Raw genomic sequence first — 23,116 nt, 5'->3', positions numbered from 1 at the left:
GTGTTTCCGAGGGGCCCAGAGTATAGGCTATTCAAAGTCGAGACGGCCTAGTAATCATCGGTCAGTTCCCACAGGTTGTGTATCCTGTTTGTCGTCACAGCGACTTCACAATACGCATACAGCACAGGACCGGATTGGGTGTCATATCACCGGTTGAAACTGCCGGCTGTTCCCTTTTTGATGTGATTCCCAAACTTGCAAGCATTCCATAAGAGTTTGACAGGGACGAGCCAGGACTGTCAGAATCCCTCGAGCACAAAGTAATACGCCGGAGTGTGACCGCTTCGAGTGCCAGAAACCAAAAGTTATGGTTCTCACCAACGTGTGCAGGGCATCTCTGCGTTGTCACGTTGCCTCCTACCTGGCGGCCACAGCTAGGGAGTGATCCTACGGAAAGAGAAAGACTCATGAGACCGGCGAGTCACGAGGGGGAGGAAACTCAAGTCATTTGTCTATAAGAACGACCTCTCCCACACCCCAAACCCAGCTTCTCTCCCATCACCAACACCACAACCCAACAGTCAACACTCAACTAAAACCCAATCTCAAACCTTTCCCTTCAACCAAGCACAATCCCCTCAAATCCACCAAAATGATGTTCAAGGCCACCACCGTCATTGCCCTCGCTGCGGCCCTTGCCCAAGCAGCGGCCGTCGACGCCCGCACTGGCCTCAGCGCTCGTCAGGACCGCCCTTGCCCAGACAGCGGCCTCTCCTGCGGCTGGTACCTCCTCGGTTCAGGAAATGGAGCGGATACCCCGTGTATGTGACCCCAAGACAATAAACAAGTCAAGAAAGATGAATGCTGACCTTGTTCCGTTCCACCTAGGCACCACCCGTGCGACGTTGGAGGGCCTCAACGGCACGGTCGATGTTTTCGACTCCATCTGGCGCGTCGAGGCCGGCGCGCCCGTTGCTTGGGTCGAGGAGTGCCAGAGCGGATGCTCCAACATCGGTGACCGCCCGTCGACCACTTGCAACGCCTGAGGCAGCCCTGAGAAAGAAGGTGGATGGGGGACAAGCAACGATAGTGTCGTCTGACAGCTTCTTTTCGATTGTTTTCTTTTACTCGCTGGCCAGCGATTCGTCTTCTTTGGGGGATTGTCAGACTACAGCCTCGCGGCTTGCAGTTTAGATATATCTCCGACAATAACAACGCGCGTTTCAAACTGGGCCGGCAGGCCGCTCTTCTACCTTCCGACGTGAAACTTATCTAATCCTAAAGTGGACAGTGTTGTCACTAAATATAGCCCATCCAAGGTGTTATGCGAGGTAATGATTACCACGTTCGAGATACTGCCCCGGACGGACGGACGAGTGGTAATATTTGGAATGCTCGCGATATATGAAATTACCTAGTTTCGCACGTCGAGCATCAATCCCGTATTGAATACAACCGCAAGAACATTTTAGCAACCGTTCCACCAACCTACCTCCTCTACTTAACGAAGTGTGTCCTGTGACAAAACTTCCCAATCCTCCTCCTCTCCGCCGTCCCCACGCAGTGTCTTCTCATCCGCATCCACATCCTCATCACCATCTTCTCCGCCTTCACTCTTGCCCTCTTTCCCCTCCTTCTCACCTTCCTCCCCACGAAGCGTTTTCTCATCCGCGTCCACTTCCCCCTCCTCTTCCCCTCCACCCCTACCTTCCTTTCCCTCATCCTCACCACCCACCCGGCCCCCGACCCCCTTCCACGCCTCATCCCAACAAAACACCAACCCGCCCTCCCCCCTCACCCACTCCTCCCAACCCACCCCCCTCTGCCACCCCACATCCCCGTTCTCACCCTCATCAGCCCCAACCCCCGCCTCCTCCTCCACCTTCCCCTGCCCACCCCCATCCACGTCCGCACCCACATCACCCACCACCGGCCCCCCATGGCATGCACACCCATGAAACACCCGCTGCTGCCGCTGCCGCTGCTCATGCACGCGCGACGCGTCGACGGCGTCGGGGCTAAACCCCCAGGGTATAGGCACATTCGCGTGACAGGGGCAGTTATGGTAGCGGACCGGCGGCGGCGGGGTGTACGGCGGCTGGAGGGTGCGCAGGATGGAGAGGTAGTAGGTGATGTGTTTCTTGGGGAGGAGGGAGTGGGTTGTGAGCAGGTGGCGGTGGTGGGTGAGGAGGGTGGGGGGTGGGTTGTTGTCTGCGGGGAGGGGCGGGAGGATGAGGTGGGTGTGGATGTATTTGAGGAGGTGGGCGTGGGTGGTGACGGCGGATGGGGGGATGGTGGTGGTGGTGGTGGTGGTGGTGGTGGTGGGGAGGGCTTTGGCGGTTTCGAGGAGGATGGCTTGGTGGAAGTGGAGGGTTTCGAGGGAGGGCAGTTCGGGGATGAGGCCGAGGTGGTGGAAGCGCGCTCTAGCGTTGCGGTCGGGGGATCCGGTCCAGACTTCTGGGGGTTGGATGGTGTCTGGGAGTGGCCTCAGGTCGGGGGGGACGAAGCTCGCGCGGGATTTCAGGCTGTCCCACAGGGGCGCGCTGTAGTAGGTGTCCCACGCTGACGGTAGGATGTGAAAGGTGTCCTGAAACTGGGGATAGCTGAGGTCCTGAATGAGCTGAGCGTCGCCGGTCACCAGGAGCTGCGATAGCGCAGCGTGCACCAGTTGAAGATAAAAATATGACTGCGTCTCCGAGTAGGGCGAGACCTGCGGCCGCATGGACCGGAGTCGAATTGTCTGTTGCTGTAACGCAGCAAAGGCCAGGTTGATAAACCAACTGCGGCGACGGGTTTCGCCTGGGCGGAGATACCTCCGTACCACGTCAAAAGCAAATCGGAGCAGACGCTCGGGGTCCTCCGGGTCCTTCTTTATGAAGCGCTCGCGGAACGAGAGATCCGGGTACTCGATTGGCTCGATGAGTTGACGCAGATTCGGCAGTATCCAGAACTTCTTGCTGTACTCCGACTCCAAGATGTCCGGACTGTAATAGGCGGTAGCCAAGTCCTCATCCACCATCTCCGGAATGTAGTGCAAGAGACGTTTGAAGTTGTAATACTCGTCATAATTCATCTGGTAGGCGCGTGTTACTTTCATGGCCAACCTGATGTGGTAGAGCCAGAAAACGGTCAGTGTCCTACATTAGGTAGGTACATAATGTTAGTGCTCTCGAATACTCTAGTATTACAGCTACACCAAGCTAAGCTTGAGCTACACACCTCGATTCTGGCTCACGTTGAACTTCAGAGTTCCGCTGGTTGAAACTGTTCACCCTCCCTGCAAATTTGGTTGCTACGTCAAGGAGGCCACGTTCCTGGTTGTCCGGTTCGAGAAGCGTGATGTAAGCAGCGCGGAGGTATTGATTGTGGTCCCAGGGGGTGATTGAGCCATGGAGGAAACAACGTCGGAATTCCTCAATCGTTAACTGTGCAGGGTCTTTGTCCGGACGGACGTCGGGACTCGGACCATCGCGGGGAACATCGAGAGGAGGAGGTGAAGACATGGCTGGTTGACGATGAATACCCGTGTATGCAAAAGAATGGATGGCTTCAATTCACGACGAGGACAGTTGAAATGATTGATTTTTTGACATACCGTGTACTTTTCGGACAATAGGCACCGACCTTACTCGGTATACACTGCCCCTCCCTCCTGACTCTACACGTGACTTCCTGGTCATCCCACATTCCCCATCATCATCGGTCCATGGCACCACTGGCACTGGCAGTTTCCCAGTTTCCCGCCTCATCAATGCCACCAACCTCCAATCGACCCTCACACATCACCTCCCATCAACCACAATCTAAGTATTAGTAGAACCCCAATCCAGTCCACCCAGGAAAAAGTATTCCATCAAAATGTCCAAAATCGACACCTCCCTGCTCCCCCACACCACCGGCCGCGCCGCCACCCTCGCAGCCGCCCACAGCACCCCACATCCCCTGCAATTCTACGGCGGTCAGTCAATAATAGAATCCCATATCCCCTGCATATCACTACAGTGATTAATACTAACGCAACGAAACAGCCTGGTTCTGCCCCTTCGTCCAGCGCGCCTGGATCGTCCTCGTCGAGAAGCGCATCCCGCACCAGTACGTCGAGATCAACCCCTACCGCAAGGAAAAGGGCTTCTTGGAGCTGAATCCACGGGGGCTGGTGCCTACGCTGGCTGTTGGGGAGGAGGCGGCTGGTGGTGCTGGTGTTGGTGCTGGTGCTGCTCAGGGTGGGCTTGGTGGTGGGGCCGCTGAGAGGAAGGGGGTGCTGTACGAGAGCACGGTCGTCTGCGAGTATCTGGACGAGGCGTACGTGGATGAGGCGTTGCATGGGGGGAGGTTGATGCCGGAGGGTGTGTTTGAGCGGGCGAGGTGTCGGTTGTGGATCAACCATGTTGCGGCGCGGGTTGTGCCGGCGTTTTATCGGCTCCTGCAGCATACCGAGGGAAAGGGGTATTCGATTGAAGAGGCGAGGGGGGAGATGTTGGCTGGGCTGAAGACGTTCGCGAAGGAGATGGTGGATTCGGGGAGTGGGGGGGATGGGCCGTGGTTTTTGGGGGGTAGGTTTAGTTTGGTGGATGTCATGCTAGCGCCGTGGGCGAAGAGGTTGTTTTTGATTGATCATTATAAGCCTGGCGGAGTCGGGATTCCAAAGAAGGGGGAGAGGGGGGAGGATGAGGAGGTGTGGGCGAGGTGGGACAGGTGGTTCACTGCTGTGGTGGAGAGGGAGAGTGTCAAGGCGACGTGGAGCGAGGGTGACAAGTATATCGAGGCGTATAAACGGTACGCCGATGATACTACTTCATCAGAGGTGGGACAGGCGACGAGACAGGGGCGCAGTCTACCTTGAAAGCCAAGACTAGGTCCCTCAGTCACCTACCTACGCATAAAGAGGTTTGTTCACTATTGGAGTACCGAGTTGTTCAGAAGCCGCACGGCCCCAGCTCCTAGGCCCAGCATACGGCTTGGTACTTATCTAGGGTATAGGGGAACCGTTGAGCTCAGCTACGTATGTCACGGGTATGAATCAAAGAACTCCCAACGCTGTCTTAGTATCCTGGTATCCAGAGTCTATTTCCGCTATCCCCCGAACAGCCGCTCTGCCCCTGATCATGCCCCAGTTAAGAGAAGGGCCGTGTTCAAACCATCATGACTTAGTGAACTATTTAAAAAGACAAGTACACATAATACTACATCGCAATCAGGGCTGTATCAAGCCTCCCAAACCTCAGTCTACGTACACTCATAGAAAGACCGCAAACACCGGACAATCAAAATGTGTACCGGCACGCTGATCCGCTTCTTCTGCCCGGAGGCCATTATGCAGAACAAGCTGTGCCCGTTCTACAATCCAAATGGCCCCACGAGCGTTTACCGCGCACTTTGGTCGCCGTCCGAGTTTGTGTGCTGTCGCAACCACGACAGCCGCGCATGTATCACGTGTCCGGCCCTGAGACAGCCCGGCAACTTCAGGTACTCTGACACTTGCAGCGTCGTATGCGATACCTGCGGCGCCCGCATGAAGCGGGATATCGACGCCGAGATGGAGGTCAGAGCTTCGGTTTCCGGCAGCGAGGACACTATGGACGACGAGAGTGATGACGAGACTACGGACGTGGAGAGTGATGATAGCTCTATCATTGATGAGGAGGCCGAGAGGGAAACGGAAGCGGCGATTGAGGAAGCTGATCAGCTTTACAATCAGGAAGCCGACCCTGAAGTCGATGAGAAAGCCGTTGAGGAAGCTGACCAGGGGGCTGGGACCGAAATGGACATCTGCGACTGCCCCAAATGCACAAACAAGTGCAAGAATACGACGGCGATGGTCACCGCCGAACAGAGTCGACCGGAATTCTCGATCACATTGACAGTAAAATGTGACCAACACGCCACGAGTGTGGAGTCACAGTTTAGCTTCAGGAATTACCTTTCGAATAATACCCATGATTAGAGCCCATGCGGTTTGAAGGATCAGCCTCAGTCCTAAACCGACTGTCACCGTTCCGGGGTGCTAACCTACCTGAATATATTTATGCTCACGGCCAAAATGCGACATACTATTTGTTTACTTGCTTCCATCTTTTAAATCCTCCTTCATTATCCACCTGTTAGTACCTACTCAAACCTAATATTCTACCCAACTCACACCCATGTTTTGTCCTACCTACCTGGGTCATCGTGGTTTGCCGGTATGAGTGACGATACGCTTCACGAATGACCACTGCACGAGGAATGGACTACTAGACACCCAGCATTATCAGGAGACTACAAACCAAACCGGCGACCGATAACCTACCCCGATCGGAAGGTTAGGTACTTCGATACCCTCCCTCAGCTTCTGAAACCACGTTTTCTATCACGCTCATTGCTGCCCACGACCCATATATGATCCCAACAACTCTCCACGCAATACCCAACCAGCCACACAAAACTAAAACTTGCCCATCCCATCCTCACCCTCATCACTCCCACCCTCACCCTCACCCTCACCATCCAACCACCCGGGCACCCCAAAACTCCAACTCCTCGGATACTCCTCCATGCCATAGCACCCCAGCACCGCCCCCTCCCGGCGCAGCACCTCCCGCGCGCGCGCGCCGTCGACGGCGAACAGCGGGCTCACGCCCTGCAGCGTGGCGCGCAGCTTCCAGCGACCTGCCCGGGCGCGGTCGCGGTCGAGGTCCAGGTCAGGTAGATCGGAGAAGTGGCCGTCCGTGTGCCACCGCTGCGTTTCGATGCCGCCGGATGTGCTGCTGCTGCTGCTGCTGCTGCGCGCTTGGGAGGCGCGCACCGTGAGCCAGTAGTGCTGGAAGCCGTGCTCGCGGAGGAAGGCGTGCGCTGCGGAGAGGAAAGGGAGGAGTTGTGGGAGGAGGGTGTCGGTGCCGGTGAGGGTTTGGGCGGACCAGGTGTGGAAGGTTGAGGGGAGGGCGGTGGTGAGGAGGGGGCCGCAGTAGGTCCAGGTGGACGAGTTGGAGAGGGTGAGGGGGGGTGGGTCGTCGGGGAAGTTGGGGATGGGGAGGAACTGGAAGTCGTGGGTGGGGAGGGACGGCATTTTGGGGTTTGTTGGTCGTTGGTGTGGATGAGTAGTACGGTCTGGAGATAGATGCGTGGTTGAGGATTGACGACGGATCTTTCTGGCTGCTTGAACGACTGGACGTTGACGGACGGCGCCCTGCAGGCCCGGCACCTTCACTCGCTCGGCCACATTTGTACCCCGCAAATGGAGTTACATTGCTCAATGTGCACGCGGCAGGATTCCTTCGCAGGCCGAGACGGTGAATAGGTACTACTGGGTACACGCTGTCAACTGCTATGCGACGCGCTGACAATAATAAAACGGAGAGTGGGAATGGTTAGACTTTCCGGTAATATCATGGGTCCTCCTGCTTCGACTGCTATCATCGCCGGCAATTGGGAAGGGCAAAAGGAGAGTGCTGATAATGACATTGTTGATCGTGGGGTTGGAAAGAGCGTATGGGTCTGGGGGTGGGGGGAAAGCCGGACTGAAGCACTGCTGCAAACGCCTTCGAACAGAATAAGGTACCTTACCCAGGCATCTTTTTGACATGGTTATCATGATTTCAAGGCCATCACATATCCACAGTCCAGGTTAAACAGCGGTATTACAGAGCCAAGCCAATGTCAGTAAACAACTCCGAAACAAGACACAACCGCTCACTCCGGGTCTTTCTAGATCACTGCAGCAAACCGCATACTGCTTCTCAAAACATCACCTCAATTTAAGCCAGAAAAACCGAATCGGCCACCAGAAAATCCCCAACTAGCCCCAGCGACAACGAGGTGCACCATGTGCCAAGTCACCATGTTCTTGCTGTACTGTCCTTGTGCCCTGGTCTTCAACCCCAATTGCCCGTGGTGGAACCGCATAACCGGCGAACCGTGGATATTCAGCGAACCAATGCAGTCCTCGGCCGTGCAGTGCTGCGGCTGGCACCTTAGCTTTCATGGGGACTGCAGCAAATGTCCTTTGGCAACGGGTCAGAACCAGATATATCAGGTTGTCGATACTATCAAGTGCCTCGCCTGCCAACTCCGCACTATCAGTCCCTTCAACTGAGGCTCCGTGGCGAGGTCAAGACGGACATGGAAAATAGGTACTCTGGGTTGCCCTTCTTGAGATCGCTAGGGCGAGGGCCAGGGATGAGAAGAATAAAACGATAAAAGACACTTCAGGTTCTGGATAGGATAATTCTCAAATGGGATCAGTTTTCATTGGCCAAATATCCCTAACAAATGGCAACTACGTAAATAGAACTGCAGTACCGGTGAGTTGCCCGGAGTTCAACTTGTGCCCTGAACAACATTCCTGTTTTCCACTGCCACTGTTCTGTGCGTGACACGTCCTTGCCCTTTCCGTAAAACATGGAGCATCCCTTCCACAGCATCGCTGCTACCTAAGGTACCTAAAGGTACGTAGGTAGGTACCTGCCTACATAAATTGTTAATAGTAGGTGCACTCAAGGTCACTTTCTTTCCACCACCGTTTCTTGCCCTAATGAATGTGAAGAACCGCGGCGTTTAGTAGGTACCTACCATCGCTACGATATTGGCAAACAATCTTTTGTAACAAAGGTACACCCACCGTCAAATACATCCACCAACTGCCACGCGACCACTTCCGCCCTGAAGTAAGTCACTCCGTAGTTCCCAGCCCAGTGCACCAGGCTAACACAACTGCCGCTCCCAGAAATCCTAAAAACGCCCTCACACCAAGCAACGAATCACACGGTCACGATGTGCAAAGGGGTGCTGACCCGCTACTACTGTATGCTCTCGGCCCTGGGACATTCAACCTGTCCCTACTACGACGAGGACAAACAGGTGCACCGATTCTGGCGCACTGCATGGCGCGGGGACCTGTGGGTTTGCTGCCTGACGCATCCCGGGCCATGCAAGCTCTGTCCCAACCTCCTGAATCCTGGCAACATCCGGTACCACAACCGTGCCCACGAGCTATGCCCATACTGCAGGGAAGATGCGTTCCCGCTGAGCCCGGAAGAGCTGGCGGCGACGCGTGCTAGGTTGGCGCAGGTGGCTGCTACTGCGATGCCTGTCTCCGGCGTGGCGGATCATCAAGGTCAGGAGGAGCCGGAGGAGATGGAGGAAGCCCAGGGGAGTCAGACTACTCTCAACTTCGAAAATCTGCGCTTGGAATAGGGCCCGCAGACATGGTTGAGACCGAGGCCTGTCGTAATCCCGAAACGGCGGGGAGAAAAGAGGCATTATCCGTCAGCGACGCGTTGAGAAGAAGGGGGTGTGGTTAGACAGCTCTTCCGATGATTCGGAGTAGCACGGTTAAAGCGTAACCCAGTAAATAGAACCATGTGATTATACATGCCTCCGTATCCAGACCCGTCTCGCCTACCTTACACACCTAAATGCCACCCTACCACTACCAAGGACCATATCCAAAGCTAAAATACAAAACACTAACCAACACCCCTCCCATTCACTCCCCGCCCGCCTCCTCACCCGGAAACTGATTCCTAAACTCCTCCCCCCCATCCAAAAGCACATCCGCATTCATCCTCACACTCCAGCGGACCATATCCGTCATGCTCTTCTCGCGCCACCCATCCCCATGATTCCCAATATCACTCATCGCATTATTCGGCCCGGCAGGACGATGGTGCTGGAACAGGCCCGGCTGCGTGGTCAAGCACTGGCGCCCCGCCGCCCTTCCTTTCTCCCCCTCGCAATACCACCGCAACAACAGATCAAACGCCGCCGTCACCGGCTTCAACCCAACCTCATACAACAACTTCCGCGCCCCCTGCTGGCTGACCGCGTACCCGAGCGTGCACACGCCCTCCTGCACGTGGTGGTACGCGCGCGTGTGCGGCGGGTACTTCTCCTTCAGCGTGAAGGGGATGTTGAAGGTCCAGAGGTTCTTCTTGGGCGCCACCGTCTCGTCGCCCTCGTGGATCACGCGCGCCTTGGGCACGTGGGCGCTGCGCTCGAAGGGGAAGTGCATGCCGCAGTGCCCGATCCAGAGAACGTCCCAGTTGTCGCCGTAGGGGGATCGGGAGGGGGGTACGGTGGCGGGGAGCGCGGCGAAGGAGAGGTCGGGGAGCTTGCCTGGGGAGTCTGGGGCGGGCTGGGGGTAGGTCTCGTCCGCGTAGATGGGGGAGGAAGGCGAGCTGCCGCGCACGGGTTGGGTGAGCGCGTGCGCGGAGAGGGCGAAGTCTGACAGCTGCTCGCGGATGCGCACGTCCCAGTCGACGTCGTCTTCGAGGATGAGGGCCGAAGAGAGGTTGCGGTGGACGACTCTTGAGGGGGTGGTTAGTGAAGGTTCATTCATGGTAGGGAGATACAGATAGTCATGGTACGGTGGGGTGTGGCGGGGGCGGCTAGGGAGGATCAGACGAGGGTCTTGTCTTACTCTCGGATGGCGTTCATGTGAGCGCGCCAGGAACCGATCGGGGCATCCTTGAGACGTCCTTTGTCTTTGGCCATGGGGATGGCCTTGTCGGGCACGTCCGCACCGGCTACGCCATCAATGAACTCGATATCCATGTTGCTGAGGCTGGCCTGCAGAACCATGCCATCGCGGCGGTCTGTCCGTGACGGTAGGCCGACTACGAAGATCTTCTCAAACTGTAGGTCGAGGTTAATCTCAGGTATTCGTAGTTACACACAAGAGTGCCGTGGGTCCGCGCTACTGGTGCGTGGTGGGTTGAACACGGCGTAGCGGTACGCGGAAGGAACCGAAAAGTGAAACGGGATGACAAGATGCATAAAAACCATCAAAGAACAGAATCATAAAACACTGAAACGGGTTGCACTCACTCCCAGCGTGGTATTTTGGATGTCGCCCATGAGGCGTCCCCCGGAAGAGGCCCATTGCTGACTGTGCGTCGGGCTTGCAGAACCGTGACCGTTGAATTGAAACAACAAAATTGTAACGGTTATGAGCGTACCCACCACGTACAAGATGCGTCTTGGCGGTTGTCGCAGAGGCATTTGTTCCATGTGGCCGTTGTGAATTGGTGGTTGGGCAGCTGGCGCGTGCAGTGGCGGAAGGCGGAGTCGGGACAAGCCTCGAAAAAGGAGTTTCCGTCAGATTCATCGAACCCGAGAAACGTTGCGGCACATGCGAGCCCAGGGGTTTGTGCTGGTGTGCTGCTGCAGGGGCCGTGCACCGCCGCATCAAAATGAATATTTGAATCGGAGTCAACTCAGTAAATCCCCCAATCAAAATACAAAGTGCAGCAGGGGGGAGTGGAGCCCTCAACCACACACAAATCCTTCTTGCTGCAACGCACCAGCAAGCTGACAAGGCAACGGCGCAACCGAGTCACGACTGAAGAGCTGATCAACCGCACCTCATCCCACATTGAGGATTTGTGGCCCAGTGTTGCATGTTCCGTTCCCAGTTACCTATCCTAGTATAGGTCCCCCCACAAAACGATAATTTTAGTGGTTGATGGCTCCTCCCGCTGGGATCTCAACGGAGTCTCGGCAAGATGCTTGGTCGGGTAACTCCAGATTACGAAGAACCGCGCAGTGGTGGCTTTATCTTCGGCCGTAACCCGCCTGCCCGTCTCACCCACCACAACCCCCCGCGGACCAGACCATCGTATTTTCTTTCCGAACATCGCAAATTATGAAATCGCATTCATGACCGCAATATCGGTCCTCTTGCTCCCAGGATGGTTCAGAAGCTGACGCGGTATGGGTTACCGTCAATACTGCTCCGAATCACAACACTCCTTTTCATCTTCCCTTTCTTATTCCCGGGCTATGCTTCGGCCCAGTTCTTCCAACCTGGAGTCGGGGAGGTCTGGCAGGTCGGGGAGGTGATGACCATCGAATACCAGACCACGATGACAAACTACACCGTCGCGCTCTGGCAAGAGGGCCCACCGGCAAGCAAGACGGCGCTGAAAGGCCCGATACTTTACCGTATGTGTTTCTGTGAAGGGTAGAAAGCTCCCGGGCCATGCCTCTCTGATCCAACAAACGCAGGAACCCTGGAAGGCCCGGACACCGGCTTCAAGTGGAAGGTTCAGCTCTACGGGTTCAATCTTGAAGAGTCGGATAGGTTTTTCTTATGGCTCAAGCGAGGGGGGCCCGAGAATCAAGATAACATGAACGCGCAACGCATGTCGTCCCCGTACTTCAAAATTACCAAGAAAGCGGTTCCGAGTACCACATCGAAACCCTCGACGACTACAGACCCGTCACCATCTACGAGCGGCTCGACGGAATCTCCATCAGCTATCCCCACAGCAGCATCATCCACGTCCACTTCGGCCAACCCGTCGTCCACCGCGCCTTCCCCGGCGAATGACCCTGAAACATCTACGCAAGGGACGAGTGGCTTGCCCGTGGGGGCTCAGGCAGGGATTGGTGTTGGTGTGTCCGTCATCGGACTAACCTGCATTGTATGCGCCCTGTTGTGGTACCGACACCTCAAGAAGAAGCGACAGATCCTGGCCGACTCGCAACAAAACGGCATGACGAACTACTCCCCCGGCATGAGCGACGCCTGGAAGGTCCCCGGATATTCTCAAGGCCATTCTCTCTACCCTCCTGCCGAACTGCGGCCCGGCCCCTCCCCCGTTGAGATAGGGACAGGCGGGGACATTGCCGAGATGCCAACCCCAAGGGACTACCGTCGCGCCGAGCTGGGGAACCGGTGATGACACAGAGAAGCTGGATCCATCGAGACAACGATTATGTACAAAGTTTTGATGTATAATGTAACATTCACACGACTACGTCGACGGCTATAGAAGGTTCAGACCTGTTCTGTTCCTCGAGGGATAATACCACTGGATCGCAGCATGGCTGGGCTCGAAAATATATTTACTTGACCATCAACCCCGCCGGTTGGATACCAATGCTATTTACACCAGAAAGAAACCCTCGCCAACAAGGTCCCCAGTCCGAGGCGTTTCGGCGCTACAAACATCGCCCTTGGCTCCGTTGACTACCTACAGGCACTGAGAGTAGTAGTTATTCTGAGCCCGGCAAGTCGAGCCTGACGCACAGGAAGTGCACCCGCTCCAGCCTTGGCCGCCACACTGACCCCTATTCAAAAAGGTTAGTCATTTTCATCAGTTTAGGGGAGCTAATCTGGTTTCACGTACCACTTAGAGACCTGGCATGAGCCGCCGCCGTTGTTGCCGCCGCCGTCGCCAGGGTTACTACCACCGCCGTTGCCAGGGTTTCCGCCTTGGACACGGTCAGCAACGTTTCACATCCGCGGGCGGTCAACCCAAACGATAAAAGGTAAACAGGTGTACTAACCACTCCCAGCACCCGGCTGCGGCCCAGTAACCTCAACATCGCCCGGCAAACTCTCCAGCCACCCATCGATCTGCTCCGCAACCTTCTTGTCCTGCGTGCACTGGTTACCAGTCCCAATACTCTGCGTCTTGAGCGTCGGGCAGACCACATCACAGTTATCATCCATCGCGCGCTGCAGCGAATCGCCCTTCCACCCAAACACGTAATCCCCATGCGTCCCGTAGCCGGTATAATCACCATACGACCACACAAACGGCTGGCTGCCGTCCTCGGGCCACAGCGACCGATCATTAAACTGCCGCGTATCCCAAATCACCTCGTAGAACAGCTGCGGGATCGGCACGGGGTGGGACGCCGGGCAGGGCCCGCCGCTCTCGAAGGTGCCGCTGGACGGGTAGGCGACGTGGTCCGAGTGGTTGGGCGTGTCGAGGTTGGCGCCGTCCCAGCAGGTCGGGAAGCGCACGTTGGCCATGATGCCCTCCTTGCACGGCTGCGTCGGCATCGAGGTCGTCTCCCCCGTCCGCGTGTACATGGTCTCGAGGCAGGTGAAGGTCAGCTGGCGGAACTTGGCCGCCTCCGCCGAGGTGCGGTACATCGGGCTGCCGACAATCATGCGGAAGCCGGGCTGGAAGGCGGTCACCTTGGCGCCTTGGTAGGAGGCTGTGTAGTAGACTGTCATGCCGCCGCCGCGCGCGTTGTCGAAGTCGATGTTGGGCCGCTGCGGCACGCGGATGTAGCTGCCGTTGCGCGCGCGGAAGAAGAGCGTGGCGGTCCAGTAGTTGGAGAAGTCCTCCGAGAAGGTGCACGTCGTGCATGAGGCTTCCTCGCCGATGTTGTAGCGCTCGGGGTCCATCGTGACGTTGAACATGTTGCCGCCGACGATTTGGTGGAGATGGGGGGACTGGGCGGCGCCGGGGAAGACTAGGCTGAAGAGAGAGGGGGTGTTAGCGACGCGATGACAGTAGGTCTGGATATGATGAGGGTCACCAACGGATCCAGGCGCTCGGTGACGAGCTCGGAGCACGAGAACCGGAGGACGGCATCGACGCTCGGTGCCCCGGCGAGTGCCAGGGCAGCGGCGAGGACGCTGCGCTGCTGAAGCTTCATTGTGGCCTGGGGGACGGTTGGCTTGACACCGCGGGGAAGTTGACCGGGCTGTGAGGGCTTGTTGTCGAGGTTGTCAAAGTCAATGGTCGTCGATCACCCGTGACGGAGCGGGCAGATCCCCCTTTTTTATCCTCGTCCGCCGATGGCATGGTCCCCTCAAAGTCCCTCAACCCATGGCGTTGATCTCCGAGTCCCAACCTCCCTGCTGTTCTGGTTCGCGCCAAACACAGTTGCACTCCGAAGAGTTGCAATCCGAACACGCCGTGTCATGCTCCGTGCTCGCCTCACGAGATGCCCAACGTTGAAGGTATCCACGTGCCAATATTGACATCGTGGGGGGTCGAAGTCCGGTTGAATGCAGAGTTGCAATGGGCACATTATCCGTCACCCTCGCTGGGGGAGGCTCTGGTGTTTGTCGCGCCTCCGGGGGAGGGCATTCGTGGACAATGCGGGGAATATGGACAGGGGTTTTGACAGATACCAGGGGGTTGGAGCTTCGACCAAGTTTCCATGCGCCTTCGGTGCCTCGGGGTGCATTCTGCATGCCGAGTGCCACCTTTAAAAGGCAGCGATTCTCGGTAGAGTCGTACTGTACCAGACACCACTAACCCGGTCCGCCCCTTTTCGGCCGTTGCCTGCCCATTTGAGCTCGGGGGAATCTTCCCCGTGGGAACATCCCACCTGTCATGGCGCCGAGGAGCTCGAGTTTTCCGAGCCAAGCTCTGCAAAAAGATAGACTTTGGTGGTTTTTGTAGGGATCTTTGTATCATCGCCCCGACATTCTCGCTGGTTGTTCTATTCAGGCTTGTTAATTCTGTCACCCGAGGATGCAGTCTGCCCAACACGCAACCCCATCGCCAGCGGGCTCCCCCGTTCGACACGAATCACAAGTCGGAAGACACGGAAGGTTACCTTGTGGCGCGCAGGGTGGGAATCTTGGTGCAGATAAACAAAGGTGTCAGCTGAGCCGGCGGAGAGCGATGGGCGATATTAACCACATGTCGGGCACCTGTTCTCCTGGGACAGGAGACGCTGAGGCAACATCGGGGCTTCGAGAAGCTTGCATCACCCCTCTTGGCAAACTCATAACCCGGATTCGGTGATGGAGGCGCAAAAGTAATATCGACTTTTCATTTGGATAGATTGTCTGCCCCGATGCTGGGCAACCAATAGTCCGTCCATACGATATCCCAGTATTCTCCCCTGAATATCGATCGCTTGTCTCAGCCGTGGTATCCCCTCGCCAGGTAGCGACGAAACCCACCCTCGCTCTGGACTCAGCCGCCGCCTAAATGGTTAATATATTTCTGCGGGAGGTCTGGTAACGTCCAACGAACATTCTGCGTTATTCCATGCATTTTCTAGAACAGTTCTAACATTGACCGATACCACCTGGTCCGGCTACCCACAACGCAGGGAGTCGGGACAGCAGAATGTTGGGTGGGAGTGGGGGTTACAGCAAGCACGGCGCTAATAGCATCAAGCAGCAGGCTAGTTTCCGCCTGCTATATCGAAGTTCTAGCTATCGGTGGTGCTTCTCTGCTCTTTGTTGTTCAGCTCATCAAACGCTGTCCCGAGATGTTGGATATTCTCAAAATCGGGGGTGATAAGACACACCAGATTCCGTTTCCTCAAACACCCTCGGGGTCCCAGGGCGGAACACATGCTACCGGAAGACAGTCTACTTCGCCCTCCCACCAAGGTTACAATGCCTAGACCCAATGGGACTGGGCTGTGGCCCCGAATTAACGCAGTTGCCATGGCTAACAACGGACGAGCGGAGACGGCGGGCGATGCCCACCATCGGGGAGCAGCGTGTGGGAAAAAGGAATGTTTACCCCGCCGAAGTAGCGATGCAACCTTGGTTAGGGCCTCACCGCCTCTGAGACATCTCCGGCCGTGGTGGGTGGAATCCTTTGTCAGTTGGTCGGCGGGGGTTGTCTCCTGGGCTTCGGCCAGCTCCATGCCTGAGCCCTCTCGCCACCCACCCTCGTTCCCCGTCTCAGACAACGTGGGAGTTCTCGGGGCCTTGTTTATGGACTGATGATGTCGAATTGACTTGTGCCGGCTCTGACCTCCGTACCGTGTAGTCAACACTTGAACATGGGCAAGTACCCGCCGTTCCAAGTGAACCCTCTCGGTGCTCGATGATCACCCTGACAGAGCCATGTGCCCAACCAGACACACTACACACGCTGGTAAACAAAGGTAGGTAACATGACATGACGCAAACACCAGTAAAAAAAGAGGGAGAGAAAGGGGGATGCTAACAGGTCATGGCTCGCCGCAAATGATCCCCGATGGACATGTCCCAAAAACGAGGAAAAGAAAAAGGGAAAATAAGAAAAGGGCCCTCGGTCTCTGACGACAGCTTAACACACACTTGCCAACACAAGGTGCTTCCGTCAGAGGCCAAGAACCTCGAGGAGACGAACTGAGTCGTCACACTTGGTACCTGGTATCTGCCCCTGAGCATCTAAATTGAGGTCATGGGAATTTATGTCCGAAATGTAACATGCTGGTAACATTCATACTCCGCGAGAACCCAGAGCCATGACAAAGGCAAATGGGCTATCCCACCGGCCAGAGGCTAAAAAAACCAAGAAAGATTACGTGTAAGATAATAAAAATAGGTATGGTAGGTAGGTACCTAGGGTCGAAACTAATACCCAAAGGTGGTAATTGGTAATCGCCGAGCAGCGCCGGTTCAGCATCCTTGAAGATTTCACCGGCGATAAGAGTATGAGGTTCAAATGGCAACGCGTTTGATGCTCATGGTTAGTGTCGTCGTCATTACTGTGACCCCAGCGGAGTGTTGGAGGTTCCGTTGGGGAGCCAAAGGAGAAAGGAGCCGCGGCACAGAAAAGTCCGAGGGCCTGAGGACGCAGTAGACGACCCACCATTTCGCCTATTTTGGTCAAGTGCACGCGTAATCCAGTGTAAGTGACCCCTGTTGGAACTTTGGAAGCATTGAGAAAGGACGACGACGCGCGTTGCAGCGTCTTGTTCAATATCAACATTTTGATGCAATTGGGTTTTGGTGTTGAGATAGTTGGAATTTGTTTATTTACTTTCCTTCCATGCCCACGACATCATGGCACGACCTGTTGCTCTCAAAGCATTAAGGACCACGTACAAACACGCCTGGCCGTCCGAGTTGCACTGAACGATTGAACTCATCAAGCTGTTCCTCTTACACGATTTTAGTCAACAAGTAACGGCAACATGGCAGCAGGAGAACCCAGTAATTATTTCAACCTCCAATCGTTGTTAAACGCTCATAACTAACATCGCTTCAACAGTTTTGTATAGTCTCTACGTTTATGCCCCGAACAAAGGGGCGCCTATCTTCTTCACCATCGCCTTTGCCATCTCTGCCATCTTCCACATATGGCAATGCTAGTATGTATTTCTACCTCGACAAACTCGATCAATCGTTCTCACAGCCTCTCCCACATGTAGCCGCTACAAAGCCTTCAAGTTGATCGGGCTCCACCCGGTCTGCGCAGTCTTGTTCACCGTCGGCTACGCACTCCGTGAATACGGCGCATTGGACAACTACTTGTACAGCACCACGACCAAAACGCCTTTGATCATCTTCATCGTCAGCCAGATCTTCATATACATTTGCCCGTGAGTAGAAACAAACAAACCATAAGAGACCCGTGACTCGTGAGTGGAGCTTAGCTGACAACTCGACCCTTTCGGTCCCAACACAGCCCGCTTCTCGAACTCGCCAACTACCACGTCCTCGCCCGAGTATTCTACTACGTCCCCTACTGCTCCCCCCTACCCCCGGGTCGCGTCCTAGCAATCTTTGGCGGGTCGATGGTGGCGGTCGAACTCCTCAACTCACTCGGCGTCTCCTTCGCCGCGAACCCCGCCTCATCACCCGAACAACAAACGCTCGGCAGCCACCTCACCATCGCCGCCGTCGCCCTCCAGCTCGCCATCATCCTCATCTTCTTCATCCTCGCAGGGCTGTTCCACCGCCGTCTCAGCAAAGCCAGCATCCACGCCCAACCCGTCAAGGCGATGCTAACCACGCTCTACACGAGCATGGCCCTCATCTTCGCGCGCTGCGTCTACCGGCTGGTCGAGCACGCGGGCAACACCAAGGTGGAGCTGACCAGCCTGGCGGCGCTGCGCAGCCTGAGCCCGCTGCTGCGGCACGAGGCCTTCTTCTACGTCTTCGAGGCCTCGCTGATGCTGCTCAACTCGGCGCTGTGGAACGTCTGGCACCCGGGCCGGTTCCTGCCGCATGATAACCTTACTTACTTGGCGCGGGATGGGAGCGGGGAGGTGCGGAGGGAGGAGACGCCGGATGGGAGGACGCTCGCGGCCAAGGTGGGGAATGTGGTCACGCTGGGGGCGCTGTTTCGGAGGAAGGAGCTGCCGGAGGGGTTTCTTGAGCTGGATAGGTACTCGGAGAGAGGGGAGTCGCGGCGGGGGGTTTTGGAGGGGGGTGCTTGATACCGTGATGCACCTACCCAGGGCATGATGGGGAGTGATGGTGATTTTTGATATCTTCTTGCATAGGGATTAATTACTTTAATGGCGTAGTATTGTTGTCTGAGAGGAATCAGCCCGGGTCAAATGGTCCGACCGAAAGGAGGTCCCAAACCTGCACTGCACGTGCGGGGACACTCCAGCCAACCCGCATGGAGTGCGGCATACACATGCAGGCGCTTTCCGAAGTCTGCGCCAGCTGACCCGGTTGTGGCTGTGGCATCATGGCCACGTCGACAAAACAAGAACTCACCATTCCCCTCAATCTGTGAGGTCCCGCACCGCGGTCAACCTTCCCTTCTTCGCTTTCATCAGGAACGCAATAGGGCGGCACCGACGAGGCCCAAATTGACACCTACCTACCTAAGGCATCCTCCCGCGCCTTCCCCGTTGCCCCCCCGAGTACGATGGAGGCATTGGCAGCAGTTGGAGCCGCGAGCTCAATTCTCCAGCTCCTGGACTTCACCGTCAAGCTCATCAAGACCGGCAAAGAAGTTCGAGAGAGCGGATCTACATTGGAGAATGAAGCACTGGAGAGCGTTTATGAGCGAATGCAGGCATTTTTACAGCCCGTCGAGGCTCTGGCTGGGACCGTTCCCTCGCCACCACTTTCCACCACATTCACGCACGAGATCATTTCATCGGCCAAATGCGCGCAGAAAGACTGCAGTGAAATACTCGGATTTTTGCGGGAACTCAAGGTCAAGAACGGTGGGAGGAAGCGGTGGGGAAGTATGGTTGTGGCCTTCAAGTCAATCATAAAGCGGAGGAAAATCGGCGATGTCGAAGCGCGGCTAAGGATGGAGCTGAATCTCATATCTGCCGAGATGAGCAGAATTACTTGGTAAGTGGATTTTACTGTCACTTTCTCAAATATAGTTCACTCAATTTATTTTCGAGGTCGAAAGTTTCTAACTTGAGCGTTACCGAAGTGATGAAATCCAAAAGCTGAGGAAGGAGGCCAACACACTAGCCCAGACGAACGCCGGTAGGATGGCGACCGACCGCGATTTGGACAACCTGTCGAAACGGCTTGAAGACTTTTACATCGAATCAAGAGACGCCGGACGATCAGTGAAAGTTGAAACACTATGCCAGGTGACCAAGCAACTTAAAGAACAGATGGAAGAGCTCAACTCAATCCGGATCAACAACAGCTTCCTCTCCAGTCTGTACTTCCCCTGTCTCAGCCACCGGCACGAAACAATACCAGAGAATTATGCAAACACGTTCAAGTGGATATACGATATTCCTCGTTTCCGGGACTGGATAGAGTGTGGCTCAGGCATCTTTTGGATTCACGCAAAGCCGGGTGCTGGCAAGTCCACACTGATGAAGTTCTTGGCCGACAACCCGCAAACCAGGGCGTATCTAGACGCGTGGGCAGCCCCGTGCAGAGTAATCATCGCCGCACATTACTTCTGGAACCTGGGAAGTCCTATGCAAAAGTCCATGCGCGGGCTGCTGCAAACCCTGGTCTCGGAAATCCTCCACAAAGCACCGCACCTTGTCCCACTCGCACGCAGTCTTCAAGCACCACTCACACCATCGTCAAATGATACCGAGCCCTCCAAGATCGGGATCAAAGTCAGCCATGGAACATCCAAGGCATGGACCATGGACGGATTGTCTAGGATCCTCCAAGGCCTGGCTCAGAGCGATACCGGTGATGTCAAGTTGTGTCTTTTTGTCGACGGTCTCGACGAGTTTGAGGGCAATCACCAAGAAGTGTGCAAAGTCCTAGGATCTTTGGCGACATCGCGGCACATTAAACTATGCGTGTCTAGCAGGCCTTGGAATGTGTTCAAGGACGAATTTGGTCAAGACCATACCAAACACCTCGCCGTCCACGAGCTGACCGCCACCGACATGGAAACGTTCGTCCAAGGGGAGCTGAACGCACACCGCAATTGGAATACCAACATGACAAACGCGGCAGAGAGGGCTTCCTTGGTGTGTGAAGTCCGTGCTAGAGCAAATGGCGTGTTTCTCTGGGTCGTACTGGTTACGCAATCGCTCTGTAGTGGCCTTACCAACCACGACAATATTCACGACCTGAGACGACGATTACGGATGCTCCCGACAGACTTGGGCGATCTCTTCAAACATATCCTACATCGTATCGATCCAGTATACATGCAAAAGTCCGCGGAGCTCCTCCAGCTTGCGTTGCATGACGACGCTATCGTCAAGCTTCCCCCAGAAGCATATTATTACCATGAGCGGGATTTTGAACAGGAAGACCCCGCGGCCATGTGGCCAGTCGTCAAGCTCGGCGCCGGGGAACTCTCGTCCACAAGAGAGCTAGCGATTCGCAGAATCACGGCCCTCACCGGTGGTCTCTTAGAAGCCAGCTCTCAGCGTTGGATCGATGCTCCGACGGTAGAGTTTCTCCATCGGACAGTTGCCGACTTTCTTAGAACCGAAGATATGAACAGGGACATCCGCTCCCGGACGAGGCCATGTTTTGACGTACACCTCGCCCTCACCAAGCTTAACGCTATTTTGATCATCTCTACCTCGAGCCCGAACTACGACGATCGGCTATGGTCACCAACACGGATGTCTTTCATCATGAACGACTATATCCCCAAGGTCTTTGAGGGTCACAATACTCGCTTGACTTACCAATTCCTGGATCGGATCGAGGATCACATAGCCAGTTGTCCCTACCCCGAATTCAACCTGCACCACTTCAGGACCACGCTTCTTGAGTCACGCTTGTTCGACTACGTCTCGGAGAAACTATCCAAGAACAAGAGATATTTTTCGGAGGTGGACATCGACCCAGAAGACACACTACTGGATGCAGATAACAGCGACGCTGCTTCCGTAATGCTCGACATATTCCGAAACCGCGAAAGGCATGTCAAGTACAGTGACCTCAACTGCAGCAGTGGAAGCGGTCACATGTGACTGTCCGCATGTCGTCGTGCAGGTCATGGGCCGCGCTAAAGCGGAAAACTTTAATGGTTTTGTCGAATAATACTAGCCGAAGGGATGATCGATCATTGCTTGAGACTGAGTTCCTGCGTGCTACACTACAAGGAGCATTAAGTCTTCGGACATCGGCGCTTCGGTGCCCACATTTGTCTCCTACAACTACTACCTCAGCTATTCTTTGTGGTAACCCAGTTGTTTACCTCTTTACCTCGTTAGGAAATTATTGGCTCGCCCAAACACAATATCGTTCTGTCCCTTGGTCGACCCGCCCTCATGGTTGCTGGCGCATGATGTTCCCATCACGATACTGAACAACGCGGTCCCATTCACCCCATGATTTGCAAGGACTCCTGAGCCAGGCCCTCAGCTCGTGCAGAAAGAGCCTAGTGTTATCGCGGCCGAGGAACTCTTGGATCATTTCCTCGGCCTGGCCAGCACTGCCTTGCATGTCCATGGACTTCAGAATGGCAATGATGTATTCAAGCAAATACTCTGCCTTACACGGTCTGCATCGCCGGACGGGGTCGTGACTCTCCGGTGGGGCACCTGTCTCCTCTACGTAGAGGAAGCGGAAAACGCGCAGTTCCCGGCGTAACCACATTCTGGCACGGGCTACGAGCTCGGCATTCGTGGCAAAGAGCTGTGGTGAGAGCTCCCTATGCCTCAGTGCTGCGGGCTGTCGATTATTTGATCCCACGTAGAGAGAATAGAGTTTGTGCCGATAGATCATACGTCGTCTTCGGATAGCCTCGTCCTCGGGTGGTTCAGGGCGCGCTGCACGGTTAGCATGACTGCTACGTCGACGCCCGGAAAGTGAAGCCGCGCCGCGCAGGCCACCCTCATTCCGGCCGTCGACGGGCTTGGGCACTGTGTAGATCTTTCCATCCTTCCCATCTTCACTAAGATTGTATCGGACTTCGGAAACGTCACGCTTGCAGAGCGGGCAAGTCGCTCGGTTTTCCAGCCAGGTGATGAGGCATAAGTAATCGAAATCGTTGTGTCGACAAGGCAGTGCTTCACATTGCTCCTCCAGGTCGCCAAGACAGATGACGCAGCATTTCATGGGCGTCTCGGCTGATGTCGATGATATTTGCTGGAGGGTATCTTGGAGGATTTGGGGGCGCTCATCTTCAACACTCGGTTCTGCATCCATGGCGGCGGCTAACGGGTCCCGTTTGCACGAAGAGGATTGCAGTGTTTTCGCAACTGGTGCTTTCAGTCGCGCTGAAGGAAAGACGCGGGGGATTGCGAGGAAGGTGGGGCTGGAGCTAGCAGGGGCACAATTAATTGCACGCGCAGGCCCAACCGCGCAGGCGGGGCAACCAACCGCTCAGGCATGCTTTGTCAC

The 23,116-nt window shown here is 55.6% G+C and overlaps 12 protein-coding genes across 12 annotated transcripts; 7 read left to right on the top strand and 5 right to left on the bottom strand.

The window, feature by feature from the left end:
• Positions 1-515: 515 nt before the first annotated feature.
• On the top strand, positions 516-1,026 carry B0H64DRAFT_432136 (uncharacterized protein). The gene is made up of 2 exons (XM_062806001.1): positions 516-761; positions 829-1,026. Exons 1-2 carry the CDS (start codon positions 593-595, stop codon positions 984-986), a joined length of 327 nt encoding a protein of 108 aa, XP_062658890.1. The 5' UTR covers positions 516-592; the 3' UTR covers positions 987-1,026.
• Positions 1,027-1,262: 236 nt separating this feature from the next.
• Positions 1,263-3,536, bottom strand: B0H64DRAFT_432135 (uncharacterized protein; the record flags this gene model as incomplete). Its single annotated transcript, XM_062806000.1, has 4 exons — positions 3,160-3,536; positions 1,893-3,077; positions 1,433-1,437; positions 1,263-1,354 (listed from the first exon to the last, which is right to left on the bottom strand). The coding sequence occupies exons 1-4, from the start codon at positions 3,441-3,443 to the stop codon at positions 1,263-1,265; spliced, it is 1,566 nt and encodes a 521-aa protein (XP_062658889.1). The 5' UTR covers positions 3,444-3,536.
• Positions 3,537-3,675: 139 nt separating this feature from the next.
• B0H64DRAFT_395127 (glutathione S-transferase) lies at positions 3,676-4,993 on the top strand. Its single transcript, XM_062803735.1, has 2 exons — positions 3,676-3,898; positions 3,969-4,993. Exons 1-2 carry the CDS (start codon positions 3,799-3,801, stop codon positions 4,781-4,783), a joined length of 915 nt encoding a protein of 304 aa, XP_062658888.1. The 5' UTR covers positions 3,676-3,798; the 3' UTR covers positions 4,784-4,993.
• A 216-nt stretch (positions 4,994-5,209) lies between these two features.
• On the top strand, positions 5,210-5,920 carry B0H64DRAFT_373612 (uncharacterized protein; the record flags this gene model as incomplete). Its single annotated transcript, XM_062802289.1, has 2 exons — positions 5,210-5,803; positions 5,885-5,920. 2 exons carry the CDS (start codon positions 5,210-5,212, stop codon positions 5,918-5,920), a joined length of 630 nt encoding a protein of 209 aa, XP_062658887.1.
• A 204-nt stretch (positions 5,921-6,124) lies between these two features.
• B0H64DRAFT_145039 (uncharacterized protein) lies at positions 6,125-7,115 on the bottom strand. Its single transcript, XM_062798336.1, has one exon. The coding sequence runs from the start codon at positions 6,983-6,985 to the stop codon at positions 6,365-6,367; it is 621 nt and encodes a 206-aa protein (XP_062658886.1). The 5' UTR covers positions 6,986-7,115; the 3' UTR covers positions 6,125-6,364.
• A 1,573-nt stretch (positions 7,116-8,688) lies between these two features.
• On the top strand, positions 8,689-9,111 carry B0H64DRAFT_441789 (uncharacterized protein; the record flags this gene model as incomplete). The annotated part of the gene is made up of 1 exon (XM_062806596.1): positions 8,689-9,111. The coding sequence occupies one exon, from the start codon at positions 8,689-8,691 to the stop codon at positions 9,109-9,111; it is 423 nt and encodes a 140-aa protein (XP_062658885.1).
• A 301-nt stretch (positions 9,112-9,412) lies between these two features.
• Positions 9,413-11,094, bottom strand: B0H64DRAFT_340800 (glycosyltransferase family 25 protein; the record flags this gene model as incomplete). The annotated part of the gene is made up of 3 exons (XM_062801234.1): positions 10,744-11,094; positions 10,337-10,551; positions 9,413-10,223 (listed from the first exon to the last, which is right to left on the bottom strand). Coding segments are annotated over exons 1-3 (1,209 nt in total), but the record flags the coding sequence as incomplete, so codon positions are not given.
• Positions 11,095-11,380: 286 nt separating this feature from the next.
• On the top strand, positions 11,381-12,599 carry B0H64DRAFT_417105 (uncharacterized protein; the record flags this gene model as incomplete). Its single annotated transcript, XM_062805219.1, has 2 exons — positions 11,381-11,432; positions 11,923-12,599. The coding sequence occupies 2 exons, from the start codon at positions 11,381-11,383 to the stop codon at positions 12,597-12,599; spliced, it is 729 nt and encodes a 242-aa protein (XP_062658883.1).
• A 144-nt stretch (positions 12,600-12,743) lies between these two features.
• On the bottom strand, positions 12,744-14,461 carry B0H64DRAFT_145002 (uncharacterized protein). Its single transcript, XM_062798335.1, has 4 exons — positions 14,201-14,461; positions 13,210-14,135; positions 13,050-13,134; positions 12,744-12,990 (listed from the first exon to the last, which is right to left on the bottom strand). Exons 1-4 carry the CDS (start codon positions 14,314-14,316, stop codon positions 12,894-12,896), a joined length of 1,224 nt encoding a protein of 407 aa, XP_062658882.1. The 5' UTR covers positions 14,317-14,461; the 3' UTR covers positions 12,744-12,893.
• A 3,080-nt stretch (positions 14,462-17,541) lies between these two features.
• On the top strand, positions 17,542-18,903 carry B0H64DRAFT_424132 (uncharacterized protein; the record flags this gene model as incomplete). Its single annotated transcript, XM_062805634.1, has 4 exons — positions 17,542-17,560; positions 17,619-17,718; positions 17,779-17,949; positions 18,036-18,903. The coding sequence occupies 4 exons, from the start codon at positions 17,542-17,544 to the stop codon at positions 18,787-18,789; spliced, it is 1,044 nt and encodes a 347-aa protein (XP_062658881.1). The 3' UTR covers positions 18,790-18,903.
• Positions 18,904-19,022: 119 nt separating this feature from the next.
• B0H64DRAFT_358911 (uncharacterized protein) lies at positions 19,023-21,741 on the top strand (the record flags this gene model as incomplete). The annotated part of the gene is made up of 3 exons (XM_062801662.1): positions 19,023-19,669; positions 19,758-20,606; positions 20,886-21,741. Exons 1-3 carry the CDS (start codon positions 19,233-19,235, stop codon positions 21,739-21,741), a joined length of 2,142 nt encoding a protein of 713 aa, XP_062658880.1. The 5' UTR covers positions 19,023-19,232.
• Positions 21,742-21,890: 149 nt separating this feature from the next.
• Positions 21,891-23,108, bottom strand: B0H64DRAFT_144967 (uncharacterized protein). Its single transcript, XM_062798334.1, has one exon. The coding sequence runs from the start codon at positions 22,919-22,921 to the stop codon at positions 22,040-22,042; it is 882 nt and encodes a 293-aa protein (XP_062658879.1). The 5' UTR covers positions 22,922-23,108; the 3' UTR covers positions 21,891-22,039.
• Positions 23,109-23,116: the final 8 nt, after the last annotated feature.

Source organism: Chaetomium fimeti, assembly GCF_033439085.1.
Source record: "Chaetomium fimeti strain CBS 168.71 chromosome Unknown B0H64scaffold_4, whole genome shotgun sequence".
In the NCBI taxonomy this organism is placed as follows: domain Eukaryota; kingdom Fungi; phylum Ascomycota; class Sordariomycetes; order Sordariales; family Chaetomiaceae; genus Chaetomium; species Chaetomium fimeti.
The sequence above is the reverse complement of the archived record's forward strand: the minus strand, read 5'-3'. Positions and strand labels throughout refer to the sequence as shown.